At 44.2% G+C, this 23203-nt stretch overlaps 1 protein-coding gene across 1 annotated transcript in view; it reads right to left on the bottom strand.

Annotated features, from left to right (window-relative positions):
- The window catches only part of ttn.2 (titin, tandem duplicate 2), a 189878-nt gene that overhangs the window by 21113 nt on the left and 145562 nt on the right, over positions 1-23203 (bottom strand). Inside the window, exons 160-169 of the mRNA XM_029702494.1 lie at positions 5959-23070; positions 5567-5863; positions 4565-5152; positions 4149-4451; positions 3746-4042; positions 3361-3654; positions 2741-3040; positions 2357-2659; positions 1896-2201; positions 36-1802 (exon numbers count right to left, since the gene is read on the bottom strand). Coding sequence (XP_029558354.1) covers positions 36-1802; positions 1896-2201; positions 2357-2659; positions 2741-3040; positions 3361-3654; positions 3746-4042; positions 4149-4451; positions 4565-5152; positions 5567-5863; positions 5959-23070 — 21567 coding nt within the window. The remainder of the gene's footprint in view (positions 1-35; positions 1803-1895; positions 2202-2356; positions 2660-2740; positions 3041-3360; positions 3655-3745; positions 4043-4148; positions 4452-4564; positions 5153-5566; positions 5864-5958; positions 23071-23203) is intronic.

The raw sequence follows: 23203 nt of genomic DNA on the forward strand, positions 1-23203 counted from the left end.
TCTGTCATAGACAGTCATAAACATTGTGTACTCACCAACTGGGGAGATTGCAAGGGCATGTTTGCTCTGTTCACTGACAGGACTCAGGCCGGCATTATTCTCTGCATAGACTCTGAAGGAATACTCCAGCCCTTCAATCAGCTGAATGATTCTGTAGTCACGGGCAGATACTATGCTGGAATTGACCTTGGTCCACAGAAGGCTATTTCTGTCCTTCTTTTCAACATGGTAGCCAGTGATTGGTGAGCCACCATCAAAGCTGGGTGCTTCCCATTGGATAGTCATGCCATCACTGGTAATGTTGTACGTGACTGGTTTTCCTGGTGCACCTGGTGGCATGTACTGGTGTTGAGCGATCACGTCTGGTGAATTCAAAGGATCGCTCACTCCATATTTGTTCTCTGCACGCACTCTAAACTGGTACTCTGTGCCCTTGACAAGGTTGGGTATCTTGAACGTTGTCCTCACCACACTAGAGCAAACCATTTTCCAGTTAGCCTGGGCCGTCTCTCGTTTCTCCACACTGTAGCAAGTGATGTCTCCACCTCCATTGTCCTGTGGTTCATCCCAAGATATAATGATGCCCTGTGCTTTGATCTCGTCGAATCGGACTGGTCCAACTGGCACAGAGGGGGGTCCGAGAGTGATCACATTGATATCAAAGAAGTTCTTGATAAGCTTGTTGTCCAGAACCAATGTGTATAGGCCTGCATTCTCTTTCTTTGCACTTCTGACTGTTATAGACACTTTGTTGTCTGTTTCACGGAAGCGAATCTGTTCACTTTCTTTCAAGGGAATGTTTTCCTTCATCCATCCAACGGATGGTTTTGGTTTACCCTTAAATGGCAACTCAATATGGATGTTTTGACCGACGCGAACAAAGAGTTCGCCATTTGGATAATCTATCATGTTGGCCTCAGGTGGAATAATAAACTCCTTTACTGTTATGGGCCCAATCTGAGAGAAGTCACTGTTGCCATTCTCATTCTTAGAAAACACTCTAAAGTCTACAACAGAGTTTTCCTTCAGGTTTTTAACTTCACATGTGCAACGTTTGCATGTTGTAGCAACAGTCCAGGTTTCTTCCTCTTTAGTTTTTGTCTCAATGACATAGTCTGAAATGTAGCTACCACCATCATGGTCGGGCTTGGTCCAGTGAAGAGTCACTGATGTCTTAGTAGTGTCTGTCATGACCAGCTCTTTGACTGGTCCGGGGGTCTCAGTGGCCCTGACTGGCTCTGCAGTCTCACATGTATCACCAGTACCATACTCATTCTCAGCAGACACTCTAAAGAAGTAGGCGATTTCATCCGACAGACCGTCGATCTTGTATGATGTGTTGGGGCATTCTGATGACACGACTGTATACGCTCTGTTGTTAGCGTCTTTCTTCTCCACAATGTAGTTGGTGATTGGGGAACCACCGTCGATTAGAGGAGCATCCCAGCTCAGGGTCAACTTGCCTCTGGTGACATTCTTGATGATCAGTTTCTGGCAAGTGGATGGGGTGTCAAGAACCTTGACAGACACAGCGATGAACTTGGACTCTCCAACACCATTCTCAATCTCCAGGTAGTATTTGCCGCAGTCGTCGCGGGTGACCTTTGGAATGACAAGAATTGTTGTACGTTCTGTGCTGGTGATAGTGTATCTTGCATCACTGGCCATGTTCTTGTCATGTCTTCTCCATGTACAGTTTGGTGTAGGTCTGCCCTTCAGTGGAATAAACACCTCAATATCCCTTCCTGCCTTGGCAGTGTATTGAGTTGTCATGGGAACATCCAAATTGAGATCGGCTTCCTCTGTTAGACAGATAGGGAAAGATAGAAAAATAGGTAAGAGATTTGTTACTACTGCAATAAGTAATAAAATGTTGTGAATATTTTATTACGAACCAAGAATATCCTTGGATTGAACAGGCTGGTACATCTCGATTGGTTGACTGGGTCCCAGACAGTTGACTGCAGATACACGGAAGAAGTAATAGGTTCCTGGTTTCAGGTGATTCACAACATACTCTGTTGTCCTCAATTCTCCATTGTGGCTGATGACAGCCCATTCCCTTTCTTCAGAGTTCATCTGCTCAACAATGTAGCTAGTAATCTCACTGCCACCATCATACACTGGCGCCACCCAGCCCAGGGTGATGGATGTTTTGGTGGAGTCGACTACTCTGAGTTTGGTTGGTTCACCTGGTAGGTCTAGAATTAGGAATAAATTGTCAAATGTAAGAGAAACAAAATGAACAAGTAGTAGAGGAAACATGAAACTTTCTATGTTCTGACTTTAAGTTGCTCAGGATAAGAGCAATAACAAAAATGCAAATGTAAGTATTGCAATGAGGAGAATCACTTACCAACTGCATCAGCAGCTTTGAAGAGGTCAGACTCTTTGGAGTATGGACCAGCTCCAGCCTTGTTAACGGCACATACACGATACTGATAGTCCTTTCCAGTGAGCAGGTTGCTGACTTTCTGTCTTGTGTCACGAATGGTGTCTTTGATAACCTTGAACCAACGCAAGCTTGTCTTCTCTCGTTTTTCCAGGTAATATCCATCTATGTCACTTCCGCCATCAATTCCAGGTCTTTCCCATACCACCGTCATTGAAGAGTGTGTGATCATGGTTACTTGAGGCTTGGAAGGTTGACTTGGAGGAACTGCAAAAGAATATAAGCATGTTGGGACCATAATACAATATGTTCAGGTAGCTGGACAGATGCTGTTTGTTTTATCCTTACCAAATGCATTCTTTGCCTCTACGGGTTCAGATTCCAGTGGGTCTCCAACTCCATATTTGTTAACTCCCCGGACACGGAAGATGTACTCATTGCCTTTGATCAGTCTTGGGACATTCACGATACATTCCGCCCAATTCTCAGAGATAATGGACCATTGAATTCTGCTGGCCTCCCGTTTCTCCACAATGTAGTGGGTGACCATTGCACCACCCTCATCCTCAGGAGGATCCCACATGATGGTGATACTGTTAGCAGTAACCTTCTTGAGCTGAATCTCGCCAGGTGGTGGTCCAGGTTTATCTAATAATGACAGAACATTAGACATTTGTTTTCTCACTTTGCTCAATCGCACATTAATTGTTTTGGTTATTTGCTAATTAGACATACTTTGTATTGAGTAATTTTCCGTATGGTTTTCAATACCACCTCTGGAATGCACTCACAGACCACCTGAAGCCAATACAGACTCTTGGCTCCTTTAATAATAATGTGTCAGTTTCCCTGTCTAGATGTTTGCTGTTTTTATTTATTTTAATGCATTCACTGCACATTATAAATTCAATGTATTATTATTATTAAATATAGGTACCAAAATAAAAAGGATAAGGAGCAATACACACCAAGAATTTGTACTCTGACGTAGGCATATGCTGAGCCCAAAGAGTTCTTCAGTCTCATCTCATATGTTCCAGAGTTGAGACGTGTGGTATCTCTGATGATAAGAGTGGAACTATCAGCAGCGTTGTTCTGTACCAGCTGAGCCTGGGCCCTGGGGTCAAGTTCCTTTCCATCCTTGTACCACTCAATTGTAGGCGCTGGTTTGGCAATGATTCCAAATCTAAGCTCGACAGTGGTTCCAGCTTTGTGTTTCACAACCTCGCGATATTCATTAGGAATTTCAATCTCAGGGGCACCTATGAGATAACACATAAGAGACATTACATTAATTAATAGTTCAATTAAATGTTAAATTCCTACTTTTATCATGTTTGGAACATAACCCACCATATGTATCCACGCAAGTTGCAGGGCCTGCAATGATGGATGGATTGCTAACAGATCCAACTGCATTCTTTGCCATGACTCTGAATTCATAGGTCTCATCCTGAGTAAGTCCTGTCACAGTATAATGTGTTTCGGAAACGTTGGTCAAGTTGGCCTTCGTCCATCTGTCTTTCTCACTCTCTTTCTTCTCAATGAGGTATCCTGAGATTTTGCTACCGCCATCATAATTGGGCTTCTGCCATGCGATGCTGATGGAAGTCTTTGTGATGTCAGTGATTCTGACATTGGTTGGAGCCTCTGCAAAAAATAGATGTGGAGGTTCAGATACAGTAGTTTATTTGTAAAGTTTAGAGGTCACACAATGGTATTCAATCACAAAACGAGAGTATCCAAGTCGACTTACCGCAAGCATCAATTGCAAGTACTGCGTCTGAGATCTTGCTGACTGGACTGCATCCAGCTGCGTTTTCTGCAACGATCCTGAACTCATAGATGAGGCCGGCAGCAATGTTTGGCACCTTGTAGTGTGTGGCACGGATAACAGTCTTGTTAACCTTCTGCCAACAGATGCTGTTTCTATCCTTTATCTCGAGGTGGTATCCAAAAACATGGCTTCCTCCGTTGGAGGCTGGCTCCTTCCAGGCCACAGTGATGCTCTCTCTGGTTACAGATGTAACCATAGGAGCTGATGGAGCTACAGGGACGGCTAAAATGAAAGAAAATAACATTTAGTATATTCTGTAAAGAAAAATACATATGCACATCTATATATGAAGTACAAACATAAAATATTCAATAATAGAGTAGTATAAATCTCACTGTAGGGCAGATCCACTCTGACGGTTGGAGAGTCGATGTGCTCACTGATGCCGTAGCGATTCTCAGCCCTGATTCTGAACTGGTACTCCAGTCCTGTTGTAAGCTTCATGATTTTCATGGTGCATCTTGCGACAGCCGAGGAGACCTCAGTCCAGTTGGCGTTGGTTGTTTCACGTTTGAGGATTATGTAATTTGAAATGACGCTTCCACCGTCATAACGAGGAGGAGACCACTTCAGACTCACACTGTCCTCTGTCACATCAGTCATTTCAACAGGACCAACTGGGGCGCTTGGTCTATCCAGGACCACAATGTTAATGAAAGACTTGGTGGTTCCACTTGTGTTGGAGGCACAGATGTCATACCTTCCTGAATCAATAGCAATGCTCTCACGGAGAGTAATGATGAGGTATTCAGGGGTTACTTCAGAGTTGAATCTCGTAGTTGACTTCAGTGCAACATCGTCCTTTGAAAGAGAAACCTTTGGCATAGGTCTACCAGTAAGTGGGATCTCACATTTCAGGTTTGATCCTGCTCTGACGTAGACTGTATTGTGAGGGAACTTCTTCATGTTGATCTCAGGAGGGTCTGTTGAAAGAATATGGAGAATTATTAAGACAAAATAATAATTATTATTTCATTGAAGATATCAAATCAAAATGCAATACTATAAGAAAATGTTTGTTTTTTAACCAGATTTACACACATAATATAGTACTACCCTGGATTATGCTCAGCAATTATCTACCCTTACTCATTTGTGATTTTTTATGTATTCTTTATTTAACTAGGCAAGTCAGTTAAGAACAAATTCTTATTTACAATGATGGACTAGGAACAGTGGGTTAACTGCCTTGTTCAGGGGAAGAACAGCAGATTTTTACCTTGTCAGCTTGGGGATTTGATCTAGCAACCTTTCGGTCACTGGCCCAATGCTCTAACCACTAGGCTACCTGCCGCCCCAAATAAAATAAATACATTTAGGACTGGGGAAAAACTTACCATGCTGGTCTTTAACTGTTACAGGCAGAATCATGTCTTTAACGTCACTGAATCCAGCGTGGTTTTCAGCACGAACTCTGAAGAAGTATTCAGCATTTTGCGTCAGGCCATAGACCACTAAGTGGGTGAACTTGGTGACACCAACTTTCACCCATTTATCCTGACCCTTCTCAAGAGCATCGATTTGGTAACTGGTGATTCTGCTACCTCCGTCTTGCTCAGGCTTGCCCCATGCAAGTGAAACACTTTCCTTGGTTATATCGCTGACTCCAAGTGATGCTGGTGGACTGGGTTTTTCTGAAATCAACAAACATGGAGATTTTAATAACACCATATGATAAAAAAAAGATCTTAAATTAACATTTTGTTTTAGATTTCAAATTTTAGTATACCTGTAATCTTTGCTCCATCTTTGGTCTCAGCTGATACGCCAACTCCATATTCATTTTCACCAGAGACTCTGAAGTAGTACACTCCTCCCTCCACCAGGTCTGTCACTTTGTAGGTCAGACGAGGGCAGGTATTTGTGAGTCTGGTCCATCCCTTTTTGCTTGCCTCACGAATATCAACAAGGTAGTTCTTTACAGCAGCGCCGCCTTCATTATCTGGAGTATCCCATGTAACTGTTGCAGAGCTCTTCGTGACATCCTTGACCCCAACATGAGATGGTGGCCCAGGAGAGTCAAGAACCCTGACATTTAATGTGCATGCGACTTTTCCAGCTATATTTTGGAGAGTCACAATATATTTTCCAGAGTCATCTCTTGTTGCTTGTTCCACTGTGATAGACGTGAATGTGTCAGTGGTATCAATACTGGCCCTCACTCTCAGATCAACAGCAGCCTTGGTCCACATAACATTAGGGACAGGCTTGCCCCTGAATGGCACAGTTAGGGTGAATGAACTGCCATCCTTTACAATGAGTGTCTTTCGCATCTCATTGCTGATATCAAATACTGGTTCCTCTTCTCTCTCTTTAGCCACCTGTGGATCCGTAGGGGGGCTTGGCTCACTGAGACCAATCTTGTTGATAGATTTGACAACAAATAGATATTCTGCTCCAGAAGTTAATCCAACGACGGTGAATTCAGTGTTTTTTGTGTTTGAAACACCGACACACCAGTCATCATCATATTCGTCTGTTCTCCTATATTCAACACAGTATCCTGTCACAGGAGCACCACCATCGAACAATGGCTTATTCCATGAAAGAGTAACAGTAGTCTTAGTTGAGTCAATAACTTTCGGTTTAGGTGGTGGAGATGGCAGGAATTGGGGATCCTCCGCCTTTGTTAATTCGGTAGGAATACTTGGGAGACTCAAGCCTGCAGCATTTTCTGCATAGACTCTGTACTCATATTCAGCACCCTCACGGAGATTGGATGCCTTGACTCTGAGGTCATACACAGGCTTTTTGTTCACGCGTACCCAGCGCAATCCAATTTTCTCTCGTTTCTCAATAACATAGCCATAAATGCTGCTTCCTCCATCGGATTCAGGTCTTTCCCAGCAGATTGTCATTGCATCACTTGTGATACTGGTGATTTCAACATATGTTGGTGCTGCAGGGACAGTGTATGCATTCTTGGCTCTGGTGGCCTCACTCTCTAGGGCTTCACCGTCTCCATATTTGTTCACTCCCCTTACTCTGAAGATGTATTCATTTCCTTTAAGCAGTTTGGTGACTTTACATGTTGTAGCCTTCATATCTCCATATACTAAAGTCCAGGCGAGACGGCTGGTTTCACGTTTCTCAACGATGTAGTGCATGATTTCTGCACCACCATTTTCTTGAGGTGGTCCCCAGGTCAAAGTGCACTTCTCTGCTGTCAGACCAGTGACTGCCAATGGTCCAGAGGATGGTCCAGGACGGTCAAGGACCTTACAGTTTACAGCCAAGGACCTTGTACCAGCAACATTCTGTAGAGTGACAATGTACTGGCCAGTGTCCCTTCTGATAGTGTCTCTGACTATCAATGTGGTGGTGCTGTGTGTTGAAGTAATCTCCACTCTTGCCTTGGCATCAATTTCTTTACCATCCTTTGTCCATGCAATGACTGGACGTGGGCGCCCAGAAATATCTGCATCAATTCTCAAAATATCTCCAGCTTTGACAACTACTAATTGTCTAAACCTGTCTTCCAACTCAATGCGAGGTGAATCCACCTCATCCTTGACTGTGATGGCACCTGTGCCCAGTGATGGCTCACTGAGTAATCCAGCTGCATTCTTTGCAATAACATGGAAGTCATATTGTACATCCTCCGTAAGGCCTGTAATGTCAAAGTATGTGTCCTGGAGATTGGCAAAATTGCATTTCAGCCAACGCCCATCTGGAAGCTCCCTGCGTTCAACAATGTAGCCAGTCAGCTTGGCTCCACCGTCATTCTCTGGCGCCTGCCAAGTAATGGAAACTGAAGTTCTTGTGATGTCAATGACTTCAAGGTTAACAGGTGGATCACAAGGATCTCTTGCAGCTACAGGCTCAGATGCTTTGGTGCAAGGTCCAATTCCAGCAATATTCTGAGCATAAACACGGAACTCATACAGCAAGCCTTCCTCAATCCCAATCGCTTTGAATTCTGTTTCAGCAATGAGACCTCTGTTGATCTTTGTCCAGAGAATACTGCTATGGTCTTTCATTTCCAGGTGATAACCGATGACTGGACTTCCACCGTCACTGGCTGGTTTACCCCATGCAACCAATATGCCAGATTTTGTAGCATGGGCAACATGGAGGGAAGTGGGAAGGCCAGGTATCTCGAAGGGGTACTGTGCAACAATTGGCACGGAGTCCACGGCATGGCTCTTGCCGTAGCGGTTTTCAGCTGCAATACGGAACTGATATTCAGTGCCTTGTGTCAAGCGGGGAACTTTAATTGATGTTCTGGCAACTGTGGCTGAAACAATCTGCCATGTTGTAGTGGTGGTATCTCTCTTCTCCACAACATAGTTGTTGATTTGACATCCTCCATCATAGAGTGGGGCATCCCAAGACAGTGAAATATTGTCAGAACTTACTTCATCTACTTTGATTGCACTTGGTGTGCCAGGTTTATCCAAGATGATAACAGCTATTGTGGCTGATTTCTTGCCAACTGCATTGGTTAAAGTGATCTCATACTTCCCGAAGTCCTCCCTGGTTGCATCTTTGATCGTAATTTTCGATGAATTCTTAGCTGCTAGAACATTCACCCTGGTTGTCTGCTTCAATACAGCTCCATCTTTTTTCCATGCAACCTCAGGTTCAGGTCTGCCTCTAAATGGAACATCAATCTTTAGATCGTCTCCTGCCTTGACACTGTATGTGTTGAACATCAGATCGATGATAGGTTCGATTGTAATGTCCTTTACTACGACAGGGTCTGCCAGTGGCTTAGGTTCACTCTTGCCTTTGTCATTGACAGCAGTAATCCTAAATGCATATTCCTCTCCAGTTGTGAGTCCACCAATAGTTGCTTCCAATGCTTTAATCTCAGTGCATACAGTCCATTTCTCATCACCCTTGGTTTGCATTTCTACTGTGTAGCTTGTGATTTTACTACCACCATCATGATCAGGCTTTTCCCATGCGAGACTCACACTGTCGCGAGTAACATCTACAACTGTAACTTTGCCTGGAGGCAAGGGGGCTTGGGATACCTTGATTGGTTCTGTTGTTTCTGCTGGCAAACCCACACCAAGCTCATTGACAGCTTTGACGCGGAAATAGTAAATTCCACCCTCTGTAAGGTCATCAATCTTCATGGAATTTCTTACACAGTTATTTGAAACACTTGTAAATGCCAGTCTTGTAGTATCTCTCTTTTCCACAATGTAATGTGTGACCTTAGCACCACCGTCAATCATAGGAGGCTCCCAGGATAGTGATACAGAATCTCTCTTAATGTCCTTGACTTCAAAGTTCTCAGGGGCACTTGGTGAGTCCAACACTCTGACATTAATGAATGCCGATTTTTGACCGCTAAGGTTCTCAAGAGTCAACACATACTTGCCAGTGTCAAATCTGTTGACATTGTCGATGACAAGCATTGTGTAGGAGCTTGTGACCTCAATTTGGGCACGCTCAGTAAGAGGGCCGTCCATCTTGGACCACTTTACTTCAGGTTCAGGTCTTCCTTTGATTGTGACAAACAAACGCAGTGTTGCACTTGCTCGTACTTGGACCATTTTCCTAAGGTCTGAATCAAGTTCAATCTCAGGGGCCTCAATTCGTTCAGATGCAACTACAGACCCTGGAACGTCAGCATGCTCACCAACTCCTTCAATGTTAACTGCACAGATGCGTAAATAGTATTCTGCATTTTCCCTCAATTTTTTCACAGTGAAGTGTGTTACTTGGACACCAGTTGATGGTGTACAGGTTATCCATTCATCACCCCCTTGTTCTCTCATCTCAACAACATATCCTTTGATGGCTGCTCCACCGTCATAGATGGGTCTTGCCCATGAGAGGGACACAGTTGTGCTTGAGTGGTCTGTCACCTTAGGGTTGTTAGGAGGACCAGGTGGATATGTGGCATCACAGGCTTTTATGTATTCTGTTGGTGCACTTGGCACTCCCACACCAGCAGCATTTTCAGCAGATACTCTGAACTCAAAGGAATGTCCCTCGGTGAGTCCGGTGCATCTGAACCTGATGTCATTAAGTCTTTTCTTGTTGCATTTGGTCCATCTAATTCCCTCTTTATCTCTTTTCTCCAGGACATAGCCATCAATGTCTGAGCCACCATTATATTCTGGACGTTCCCATGTAAGGACCATTGAGTCCCTTGTAATAGCACTTGCTTCAGGTGTTGAGGGAGCGCTGGGTGTCACGAAAGGATTACGTGCAATAACTGGGTCTGATTCAAGAGGTTCACCAATGCCAAACTTATTCACTGCCGTAACTCTGAAGATGTACTCATTGCCAGGCAAGAGTTTAGTCACTTTGTAGCTGATAGCTTGGATTCTGGGTTCAACTACAGTCCATGACAGTCTGCTGGTTTCCCTCTTTTCAATGATATAATGAGAACAGCTGGCACCGCCATCATGCAATGGATGACTCCAGTGAAGATAGGCTTTCTCTGCAGTCACGCCAGTTATCTTCATTGGACCGTCGGGTGGACCAGGTCTATCAAGAACTTTCACGTTGACGGGAATAGATTTTGTTCCACCCACGTTGCTAAGACTCAGGACAAAGTGTCCACCATCTACTCTGATACATTCCTTGACTGTTAGAATAGTGCGTTGAATGGTGGTTTTGATCTCCATTCTTGGGGTAGTTTGGTCAATTTCTTTTCCATCTTTCAACCATGTGATTTCAGGGAGTGGTTTTCCCAAAATATCAGCTTCAATAACAAATGTTTCACCAGCATGGACGACAATAGAGTCCTTGAACTTGGGATCCATTGATGCTGTTGGTGCTTCAATTTCATCTTTAGCAGTAATTGCTCCAGTGCTTTCAGATGGAGTACTGAAAATACCAGAAGCATTCTTTGCAATTACTCTAAATTCATACTCACACTCTTCAGTCAGACCTGAGATTGTAAATTGAGTCTCAATTACGTTTGTGAAGCTAGCCTTCATCCAACGGCCATCAGGAAGCTTCTTCCTTTCAACAACATAGCCTGTGATCAGGCTACCACCATCATAATGAGGCCTTGTCCACGACAGTGTAACGTGGTTCCTGGTAATATCAATAGCCTCAGGGGTACCAGGTGGATCACATGGGTCTCTGGCAACACAAACATCAGAAATCTTGCTAGGTGGACTCATGCCAGCAATGTTCTCAGCAAAGACCTTGAATTCATACTCAATGCCCTCTTCAAGTTCATTTGTTTTGAATCGACAGTCAGGAATGAGCAGTTTGTTCAACTTAGTCCAGAGAATGCTGTTCTTCTCTTTGCGTTCAAGGTGGTAACCAAGGATTGGACTGCCTCCATCACTGGTTGGTACTTTCCATTCAACAACCATGTTGTCCTTAGTTACTGATGACACAAATGGAGTACCAGGTGCAAGAGGTTCACTGAAAGGATACTGCACAACAACAGCTGCTGAGTCCAATGATGGACTTTTTCCATATCTGTTTTCTGCAAACACCCTAAACTGGTATTCAGTACCGGTTTTCAGCTTGGTAACTTTGATAGCTGTTCTTGCAACGGTTGCAGACACACAGTGCCATGCTACGGTTGTTGTGTCACGCTTTTCCACAATGTAATTGTTTATTTGACATCCTCCTGTGTACGCAGGTGGTTCCCATGCAAGGTTTACATAATTGGAACTCACTTCCTCAATCTTTATAGGCCCTGTGACTGGGCCAGGTTTATCGAGGATGATCACTCCGATTTCTGCAACTTTTTCTCCTATACTGTTGGTAGCTATGATTTTGTACTTGCCAGAATCCATTCTAGTTGCCTGTTTTATAGCAAGGATTGTTGATGATGCTGTTCTTGAAACATTCAACCTGGTTGTCTCTTTAATTGCCTGTCCATCTTTTGTCCATACCACTTTTGGTGCTGGGCGTCCTCTTACTGGTATTTCCATCTTCAGATCTTCACCATGTTGGACACTAAAGGTGTTGAATGCCATTACAAAACTAGGTTCAATAGTCACATCTTTAGCTATGACAGGCATAGCTAATACCCTTGTGTCACTCTTTCCTTTGTCATTAAAGGCTGAAACTCTGAACTGGTATTCTTGACCTGTGGTTAGGCCTTCTACAGTTCCCTCACATGTCTTTGTGGTTGTGGATAGGATCCATTCTTCTAATCCTGCAGGTAGCATTTCTATGCAGTATCCCATTATCCTACTTCCACCGTCATGGTCTGGTTTTTCCCATGCCATCGAAGCGGTTGTCTTAGTCACCTCAGTCAACGTGACCTTTCCTACAGGCAGAGGGACTTCTGATGTCTTCACTGGCTCAGCTGTTTCTGCTGCCAGGCCTACACCATATTCATTCTCAGCCATAACTCTGAAGTAATAAATGACCCCCTCATTGAGATCTCCCACATGGAAACTGTTCCTTGTACACTTGTTTGAAATGTTGGAATAAGCTTTCCTGGTGGATTCACGCTTCTCAACAAAGTAATGCTTGACCCTCGCGCCTCCGTCAATGAGTGGGGGCTCCCAAACAAGGTTGACAGAGTTTTTCTTAATATCTTTCACTGTGAAGTTTACTGGTGCTCCTGGTGTATCAAGTACTTTGACAGAAACAAATGCGGACTTGGAACCACTGCTGTTTTCCAGGGTCAGAGTGTACTTTCCAGCATCATTTCTGTCACAGATATCTACTGACAGTTGAGTAAAATTGGCGCCTTTCTCAATTTGAACTTTGTTAGTCAATTCACCCTCATCCTTGGACCAATTTATTTCTGGAGTAGGACGTCCTTTGAATGGAATATTGATCCTCATGGATCCTCCAGCACGCACAACGACTCCTTTCCTTAGCTCTGAATCCAGCTCTATCTCTGGGGCAAACATTGCATCTACCGGTTTTACGGTTCCTAGAATTTCAGCAGGTTCACCAATACCCAATTTATTGATGGCACATACTTGCACCTTATATTCTTGATGCTCAGTAAGTTTGGCGATTTTGAACGTAGTTGCATTCACTCCCGTTGGTGGAGTGCATAGGGTCCATTCATCCTCATCAGCTTTGCAGATCTCCACAGCATATCCCTGGATATCGACTCCACCATCGTAAATGGGTCTGCTCCATGCGAGTGTAATGGAGTTCTTGGAAGTATCAACCACATGTGCATTAGTGGGAGGGCCAGGCTCAAAGGTTGGATCACAGGCTTTGGTGTAAGGAGTTGGTTCAGTTGGCTGGCCGACTCCTGCAGCATTCTCAGCAGATAATCTGAATTCATATTCATGATCCTCTGTCAGGCCTGTCACTCTGAAGCGAAGGTCTGTGACTCTGCGTTTGTTGCATTTTGTCCATCTAATTCCAGCTCTATCTCTCTTCTCAATAATGTAACCAGCAATGTCACTTCCACCATCAACCTCTGGGCGAGTCCAGCACACAGTCATGGAATCCCTTGCGATATTGGCTATTTCCAATTCTTGAGGTGGTCCAGGAGTAACAAATTGATTTCTCATTATAACTGGGGCTGATTCAAGAGGTTCACCAGTACCAAATTTGTTGACAGCCATAACACGGAAAATGTACTCATTTCCCATCAGAAGCTTTGTGACTTTGAACATTGTAGCTCCACAATCGCTAGCAACCACAGTCCATGCAAGACGGCTAGTCTCTCTCTTCTGAATGACGTAGTGGGAAATGCTGCTGCCACCGTCAGCTCTTGGAGGAAGCCAGGACAGTGAGCATTTCTCGCATGTGACATTGCTGACAGTGAGGGGTCCCTGAGAGGGCCCAGGTCTGTCCAGTACTCTCACATTGAACGTTACAGTTTTAGCTCCAGCAACGTTAGTTAGAAGCAAAGTATATTGTCCTCCATCCACTCTGATAGCATCTTTGACAACAAGCTTTGCTTGGAAATCTGAATTCATAATCTCAGCCCTTGCTGAATTCTCCACTAATGCTTCACTCTTGAACCATTGCACTGTGGGAATTGGTTTTCCTTGTACAGCAGCCTCAAGTGTAAATGTTTCCCCAGCATTGATGATAACAACCTGACTGTACACTGACTCAACTTCACATTTTGGAGGATCAACTTCATCCTTTGCTGTGATGGATCCTGTGCTCTTAGAGGGCTTGCTGATAGACCCAGCGGCATTCCTAGCTATGATTCTGAAGTCATATTTGCAGTCTTCAGTTAGACCAAGAACTGTGAATACGGTTTCAATGACATTTGTGAAACTTGCCTTCATCCACTTTCCCTCTGGGAGATTGCGTTTCTCCACCACATAGCCTGTGATCAGACTGCCACCGTCATCCTGTGGTCTTGTCCACTTCAGTTTCACGGAGTGCCTGGTTACAATGATAGCCTCTGGGGTGCCAGGAGGATCACATGGGTCACGTGCCACATATCCCTCAGAGAGTTTGCTGCATGCGCCAATGCCAACAATATTCTCAGCAGACACTTTAAATTCATATTCAATACCTTCCTCCAAAGGAGTAGATTTAAATCTACAGTCTTGGATGAGGGATTTATTGATCTTTGTCCAAAGGATACTGTTCTTTTCCTTTCTCTCAATGTGATAGCCAAAAATGGCACTGCCTCCATCTGAAATTGGTTTGTGCCATTCCACAACCATGTAATCTTTAGTGTATGAAGATACGTAAGGTGTTCCTGGTGGTCCTGGCTCCTTGAAGGGATACTGGGCAAGGACAGGTTCAGAATCAATAGCATAACTTTTGCCATATCTGTTTTCAGCACAGATCCTAAATTGGTATTCTGCACCTGTTTTAAGATTTGTCACTTTCAGGGTATTTCTCGCCACAGTGGCAGAGACCACTACCCAGTTGATTGTGGTTGTATCTCTTTTCTGGACAACGTAATTTGAAATTGGGCAGCCACCAGTGTATGAGGGTGGTTCCCAGGTAAGTGTGATACTTTCAGCACTGATGTCATCCATCTTGATTGGGCCTGTTGGTGGGCCAGGTTTATCCAGTGTGATTACTTCAATGGTGGCATCTTTGGAGCCATGCATATTGGTAATATTAATACTATACAATCCCCCATCATCTTTTGTTGCTTCTTTGATGGTTAGATGTGTATTGCGTGCACTGTCGACAACATTAACTCTTGTGGTCTGTTTCAGGGCAGCACCATCCTTTGCCCATGTAATGACTGGTTTAGGATGTCCAGCAATGGGAACTTCAATCTTCAGATCATAGCCGACCTGTACACTGTACTGTGTCAATTTAGGTCTTATGTCAGGTTCAATGACAAGGTCCTTTACTACTACTGGATTGGCCAGAAGTCTAGAGTCACTCTTTCCTTTGCTATTGACCGCAATTACTCTGAATTGGTACTCGTCTCCTTGGGCTAAGTTACTAACAGTAGTTTCAAGGTATTTACATTGAGCACATAATGTCCATTTGTCACTATCCTTGGATTGCATTTCAATCTCATAATGGCTTATTCTGCTGCCTCCATCATGATCTGGTTTCTCCCACTTAAGAGAGACACTGTTACGTGTCACGTCCAGAACTGTTACTTTACCGGGAGGTTGAGGTACCTCTGAAATCTTTAGGGGTTCTGGGGTCTCTGCAGGTAAGCCAATGCCCCACTCATTTTCAGCAAGAACTCTGAAGAAATAGATACTTCCCTCCACAAGTGGTTCAATCTTCCACGACATCTTGTGACAGGTTGTGACAGGGGAATACACTTTCCTAGTGCTTTCTCGTTTTTCAACATGATATTGCTTAATTTTAGACCCACCATCCAAAATAGGTGGCTCCCAAGTAAGGGTGACTGAGTTCTTTGTTATCTCCTTAATAGCAAAATTTGCAGGCATACTAGGTGAATCAAGTACTCTGACACTGATGAAGACAGATTTAACTCCACTGGAATTCTCTGCAGTAACAGTGTACTTGCCAGTGTCAAATCTGTCAACGTTTTCAATCAGAAGTGAGGCGTAACTGCTTGTATTGTCAATCTGTGCTGTCTCCTTGAGTTCTCCATCAGCTTTTCCCCATTTCAGTTCAGGAGCCGGCCGTCCCCTAACAGGAATGAATAACCTAAGAGCGCTTCCAGCTCTGACATTAATCATCTTCCTCATGTCAGCATCAAGCTCAAGATCTGGTGCTTCCAATTTCTCCTCTAGAAGAACTGATCCAGGGACATCTGCATGCTCACCAACACCAACCTTGTTTATGGCACAGACTCTGAATTTATACTCGTGCTTCTCTAGTAGTTTTGTAACTGTAAATTTAGTGTTAATGATTCCAGCAGGTGGAGTGCACATTGTCCATTCATCAGATGCTCCTTCACAGGCCTCCACTAAGTATCCTTGAATCTCACAGCCACCATCATAGATAGGTTTGCCCCATGACAAGGACACAGATGTTCTTGTTGTGTCAGTCACTTTGGGATTATTTGGTGGACCTGATGTGAAGATAGCGTCCAATGCTTTATAGTAAATAGTGGGTGCACTTGGTTTACCAACTCCAGCAGCATTCTCAGATGAAACTCGGAACTCATAGCTGCGGTTTTCAAGAAGACCTGCTACTCTGAAGCGCAGCTCACTCACTGTACGCTTATTGCATCTGGTCCAGCGCACACCTTCTTTATCACGCTTCTCAATGACAAATCCAGAAATGGCATTGCCACCATCGTTTTCAGGTCTTTCCCACGTTACCACCATTGAATCTTTTGTGATGGTAGAGACTTCCACATCCGTTGGTGGATCAGGTGTCACAAATTGATTTCTGGAAATCATTGGCTCGGATTCAAGAGGCTCACCAATTCCGTATTTGTTTACAGGAATCACTCGGAAGACATATTCATTTCCAGGAACAAGTTTTATGATCTTCAGATTTAGAGTCTGCACTTTAGGTTCAACCAGAGTCCAAACCAATCTGCTAGTCTCTCTCTTCTCAACAATGTAATGAGAAACATCACTACCTCCATCTTGTGCTGGTGGTCTCCAGGCAATACAAGCCTTTTCACTTGTGACTCCATAGATAGAAATTGGGCCTCCTGGTGGACCAGGTCTGTCCAACACTTTGACATTGATGTTCACTGCCTTCTCTCCACCTACATTTTTCAAAAGTAGGATATATTGGCCTCCATCAACACGGATTGCCTCCTTAACACTCAAAGATGCTTTAAAAGCGGTGTTCTTTATCTCAAGGCGTGCAGCATCTTTTATTTCTATGTTGTTCTTCATCCAATGGACCGAGGGCACAGGTTTGCCGAAAATATCTGCACAAAGGTTGAACGATTCACCAGCCATTAGAACAACTGTTGACGAGTACTTTGAGTCTATCTCTATTTTGGGAGGATCAACTTCATCCTTTGCTGTAATAGACCCAGTGCTCTCTGACGGAAGACTAAAAACACCTGCTGCATTTCTTGCAATGACACGGAACTCATAGCACTGGTTTTCAACTAAGCCAGTCACAAGAAATTGGGTCTCAATGACATTGGCAAAACTGGACTTCATCCAGCGCCCTTCAGGCAGCTCTTTCTTCTCCACAACATAGCCAGTGATTTTGCTACCTCCATCTAACTCTGGCTTAGTCCATTGGAGAGTGACAGCTCCTCTTGTGACAATGACAGCTTCAGGCTTGCCTGGACTGTGACAGGGATCTCTTGCTACACGAATTTCTGACAATTTGCTAGCTTTGCCAACACCAACAATATTTTCAGCATAAACTCTGTACTCATATTCGATACCTTCATCAAGACCACCAAGCTTGAACCTTGAGTCTGGGATCAGCTGTTTGTTTTGTTTCACCCAAAGGAGGCTGTTTCTCTCCTTACTCTCAAGGTGATATCCCAAAATCTTGCTCCCACCATCACTACCAGGCTTCTCCCATACAATAACCATGCTGTCCTTTGTAGATGATTGTATAACTGGGGTCCCTGGAGCGCTTGGGAGATCGAATGGATATTGAGCAACAATATTTTCTGATATAAGTACTGGACTCTTTCCATATCTGTTCTCAGCAGCGATCCTGAACTGGTATTCACAGCCAGTCTTCAACCGAGCTGCTTTAATGGTGGTTCTTGCAACTGTTGCAGACACAATGTGCCAATTTGTGGTGGTAGTTTCCCTCTTTTCTACTACATAGTTGTTAATGGCACAACCACCCACATATGTAGGTGGGTTCCAGGACAGTACCACACTGTCAGAAGTGACTTCATCAAGAGTGATTGGGCCAGTCGGAGGACCAGGCTTATCAAGAACAACAACCCCAATGTCCACTGTTGCTTCACCAGCTGTGTTTACAAGTTTGATGGTGTACTTGCCCACATTTTCCCTACTGGCTTCCTTGACGACAAGATACAAATGTGTATCAGTGGCATCAGCATTGACTCTGGTTGTTTCTTTGAGTGCGACACCATCCTTGAGCCAGGTCGCAACTGCTTTGGGACGAGCAGCATATGGCAAATCTATCTTGAGATCGTCTCCTGCCAATACACTGAATGTGGTAAACAGCAGCTTGAATACTGGCGCAATGACAAGATCTTTGGCTACCACAGATACACTAAGTAGACGAGGATCACTCGTTCCTTTTTCATTATGTGCTGACACACGGAACATATATTCTTGACCCTGTGTCAGTCCAAGAACAACAGCCTGTGTGATTTTTGCAACTGCACACTGGGTCCAAGTTTCACTGTCTTTGCCCTGCATTTCAACAATATATCCTGAGATTCTGCTTCCTCCATCATGATCTGGTTTTTCCCAAGACAGAGAGACACTGGTGCCTGTAACATCAACAAGAGTTACTTTGCCTGGTGGAAGTGGCTTCTCAGATACTCTGACTGCCTCAGGAGTCTCTATTGGAAGGCCAATGCCAAATTCATTCTCAGCCAGAATTCTGAAGAAATATGTGTTTCCTTCCTCCAGGCCACCAATTTTCCAGCTGGATTTAACGCATTGAGCACAAACTGTGGAGTAAGCTTTTCTTGTTGATTCACGTTTCTCCACAACGTAGTTTCTAATTCTGGAGCCACCGTCAATAAGGGGTACGTCCCACATGAGTGATACTGAGTCTCTGGTGACCTCCCTGATTATGAGGCTTTGTGGTGCTCCAGGTGTGTCCAGCACTCTGACATTCACATATGCTGTTTTGCTTCCTGAGGCGTTTTCCACTGTCAACATGTACTTTCCACTGTCAAATCTGTCAACATTTTCCACCATAAGAGCAGTAAATGATGATGTGGTGTCAATAGTTGCTCTCGTAACAGGCTCTCCATTTTCTCTGGACCACTTGGCCTCAGGAGCTGGTCTTCCTTTAATAGGTACAAAGAGTCTCAATGTGCCGCAAGCTCTAACGCAGACAACCTTACGAAGCTCTGCACCAAGGTCAATTTCAGGAGGAAGCAGCCTATCCTCTGCAATTGGTGTGCCAGGCACTTGTGCTGGCTCTCCAACCCCTTCACAGTTAACTGCACAAATGTTGATTTTATAATCTTGGTTTTCTACCAGGTTAGTGATGGTAAATGACGTACCAACTAATCCCTTCTTAGGGGTCCGAATTGTCCATTCATCTTCCTCAGGTAGACAGGTCTCCACAATGTAGCCAATGATATCAGAACCACCATCGTACACAGGTTTGTTCCATGCAACTGTAATGGATGACTTGGTTGTGTCCAAGACTCTTTGATTTCCAGGTGGTCCAGGTTGGAAGATTGTGTCTACTGCCTTGTAGAATTCACTTGAAGGACTTGGTGTACCTAAACCAGCATTGTTTTCTGCAATGATTCTGAATTCATATTCATGCCCTGGTGTGAGCCCTGATACTTTGTACCTCAGGTCAGTTACAGTCCTCTTGTTGCATTTAACCCAGCGAAGACCGGTTTTGTCTCTCCTTTCAACAACATAGTTGAAAATGCTGCTTCCACCGTCGTGATCAGGGCGTTCCCAGCAAACAACCATGGTGTTCTTTGTGATGGTCGTCACCTCAGGTGTTGATGGAGCATCAGCTGGCACATATGGATTTGTAGAAACCATTGGATTGGACTCAAGGGGCTCTCCAGTTCCATGCATGTTGACTGCCATAACTCTGAAGATATATTCATTACCCTTCAACAACTTGGTAACCTTAAAACGGTTCACTTGTAACTCTGACACTACATTTGTCCAAGCAAGTCTACTTGTTTCACGTTTCTCAATGATGTAGTGTAGAATCTTTGCACCACCATCATGTGATGGTGGCAACCATGACAGGATACATTTCTCAGCAGTGACATCTGTTACAGCAAGTGGACCATCTGGAGGTCCAGGTCTATCAAGAACCTTAACATTGAAGGTATGCTTTGCAAAACCACCAGGATTGCTGGCAGTTAAAGTGAATGTGCCGCCGCACCTTCTTAGAGAATCTTTGTTGACTAATGTTGTAGAAAAGTCAAAGAGTTTGATTTCCAACTTTGCCGTATCTTCAAGTTCCTTCCCGTCTTTGGTCCATAGCAGTGTTGGGATTGGTCTGCCTGTTACGCTGGCAGCAAGTTTGAAGACATCTCCTGCTTTCACAACCACAGTACTATTATAGATTGTATCAACTTCAAGTTTGGGCACTTCAATGTCATCTCTGCAAGTGATTTCCTCTGATGGTAGAGATGGCTTACTGAGAGCACCAGCTGAGTTTCTTGCCAAAACATGGAACTCATAAGTAGCATCCTCTGTGAGCCCGCTAATAGTGAATGTTGTCTCAAGGACGTTGCTATAGTTGGCCTTAAGCCAGCGTCCGTCTGGGAGTTCTCTCTTTTCTACTTGGTACCCAGTTATTGAGAATCCTCCATCACCTTCAGGTTTTGTCCACTGAAGAGTCACCTCATGTCTGGTTACATTCAATGCCACTGGTTGGCCAGGTGGGTCCACTGGATCCAGAGCAAAGGTAGTCTCAGAATGCTTGCTTGCCCTGCTCAAACCAGCCATGTTTTCAGCAATAACGCGGTACTCATAGGCAATTCCATCCACCAAGCCTGTTGATTTGAACATGTTCCCTGCTACAAGTGCTTTGCTGATCTTCTGCCATAGGATACTGTTCTTCTCTTTCCTTTCAATGTGATATCCCAAAATGGGGCTTCCACCATCGGACGCTGGTTCATCCCAGCTAATAGTCATGGAATCCTTGTTGAAGTGGACGATTTCAGGAAGGCCTGGTTGTCCTGGCACATCGAATGGATAAGCAGCAACCACTTGTTCTGAGACTATACAGGGTCCAATGCCATACCTGTTCTGTGCTTTAACACGGAACTGATATGTGATTCCTGTTGTGAGACGGGCAGCTTTGAATGTCGTACGGATAACTGTTGCTGCTAATTCAACCCATGATGTGCCTGTGGTTTCTCTAGCTTCAACAATGTAATTGTTAATGGGTACGCCACCATCATTCTCCGGACCTTCCCATGACATGAGAATGTAATCACATGAAACTTCTTCAAGCTTAATTGGTCCAGTAGGAGGTCCTGGAATATCGTGGACTTCAACAGTAATTGTCTCTGTCGTTGTTCCTAGTATATTCTTGCCAGTCATCGAAAATGTACCACCATCGGTCCTTTTGATCTCATTGATGTGGAGAGTAGTTGAAGTTGCAGTAGTATCAGTGTTGATTCTCTGTGTCTGTTTAAGTGTGTCCTCTCCTCTCTTCCATGAAACTGATGGCCTAGGGCGACCCAGAACAGGAATTTCGACCTTCACGTTATCACCAGCTTTAGCAATGACCAACGACTGGTAGACTCCACGCAGGTCAAACGCAGGTGCTGCTGTTTGTTCTCTAATGATAGCAGGTCTGCTTTCACGTGGATCACTCCTGCCAGAGCTGTTTACTGCCAGGATGCGGAACACATACTCCATATTTTCAATGAGATCTGTGGCTGTGTAGTCAAGAGCTTTTACAGTTCTCACATGGGTCCATGTCTCTGTGTCCTTCATCTGTGCTTCAATAACGTATCCAGTAATCCTACTGCCGCCATCATGTTTTGGCTTCGTCCATGCAAGGCTTGCGGTGTCCACTGATACGTCAGTGACATACAGATTTCCAGGCGCAGTGGGTGCTTGGGATGCTCTGATTGTCTCAGGTGTCTCTGCTGGCTCGCCGACGCCCAGTTCATTTTCAGCGGATACCCGGAAGTAATATTCAGAGCCTTCATCCAAGTTGTCATACTTGAAGGAACATTTCTGCCAGGTTGTACTGATTACTGTGTAAGCTTTTCTTGTGGCTTCTCGCTTCTCAATGACATAGTTAATGATCTTTGATCCACCATCAATAATGGGGATTTCCCACTGCATAGTGATGCTTGTTTTGGTGATTTCACGTGGTATCAAGTTCACAGGTGGTCCTGGTGAATCCAGTACTCTGACATTAACGAATCCGTCTCTCTTACCAGCAACGTTTTCTAATGACAGCATGTATTTTCCGGCATCATATCTTGTGCAGTCAGGGATAACCAGGAGAGTATACGACTCTGTAGTATCAATGTGTTCACGGCCACCTTTACCAAGAATGGTGTCATCTTTCATCCAGGTTACTTCAGGAACTGGACGTCCTTTAATTGGTACAAAGATACGAATGGATCCACGGACCCTGACAACAAGGGTTTTTCTATACTCAGCGTCAAGCTCATAGTCGGGAAGTGTCTCACGGTCCCCAAGTTCAACAATTTCTTCAACCTCTGCTGGTTCACCAACTCCCTCTGTATTCATGGCTCTGACTCTGAAATAGTAGTTCCCACCTGCCTTCAGGTCTGACACAACATATTCTGTAATTCTCAGTCTTGAGACGTCTGTGACCCAATCGTCATGTCCTTCCTTTTTGTGCTCAACAATGTATCCCGCTACATCCAGGCCGCCATCGTAGTGGGGTTTACCCCAGTTGAATGTGGCTGTTGTCTTGGTGGTGTCAGTAATTCTTGGGTTGGAAGGAGGTCCTGGTGGATCTAAAAAGAAGACATATATCAAGACATGTCACCTGGTATTATTATAGAGATCTATTAGGTTTCACTTCATAATAACGTTCATCATTAAGCCATTATAAATTATATACAATTCACATTTATTTATTTACATTTT

Source organism: Salmo trutta, chromosome 20 (genome assembly GCF_901001165.1).
Source record: "Salmo trutta chromosome 20, fSalTru1.1, whole genome shotgun sequence".
NCBI lineage: Eukaryota > Metazoa > Chordata > Actinopteri > Salmoniformes > Salmonidae > Salmo > Salmo trutta.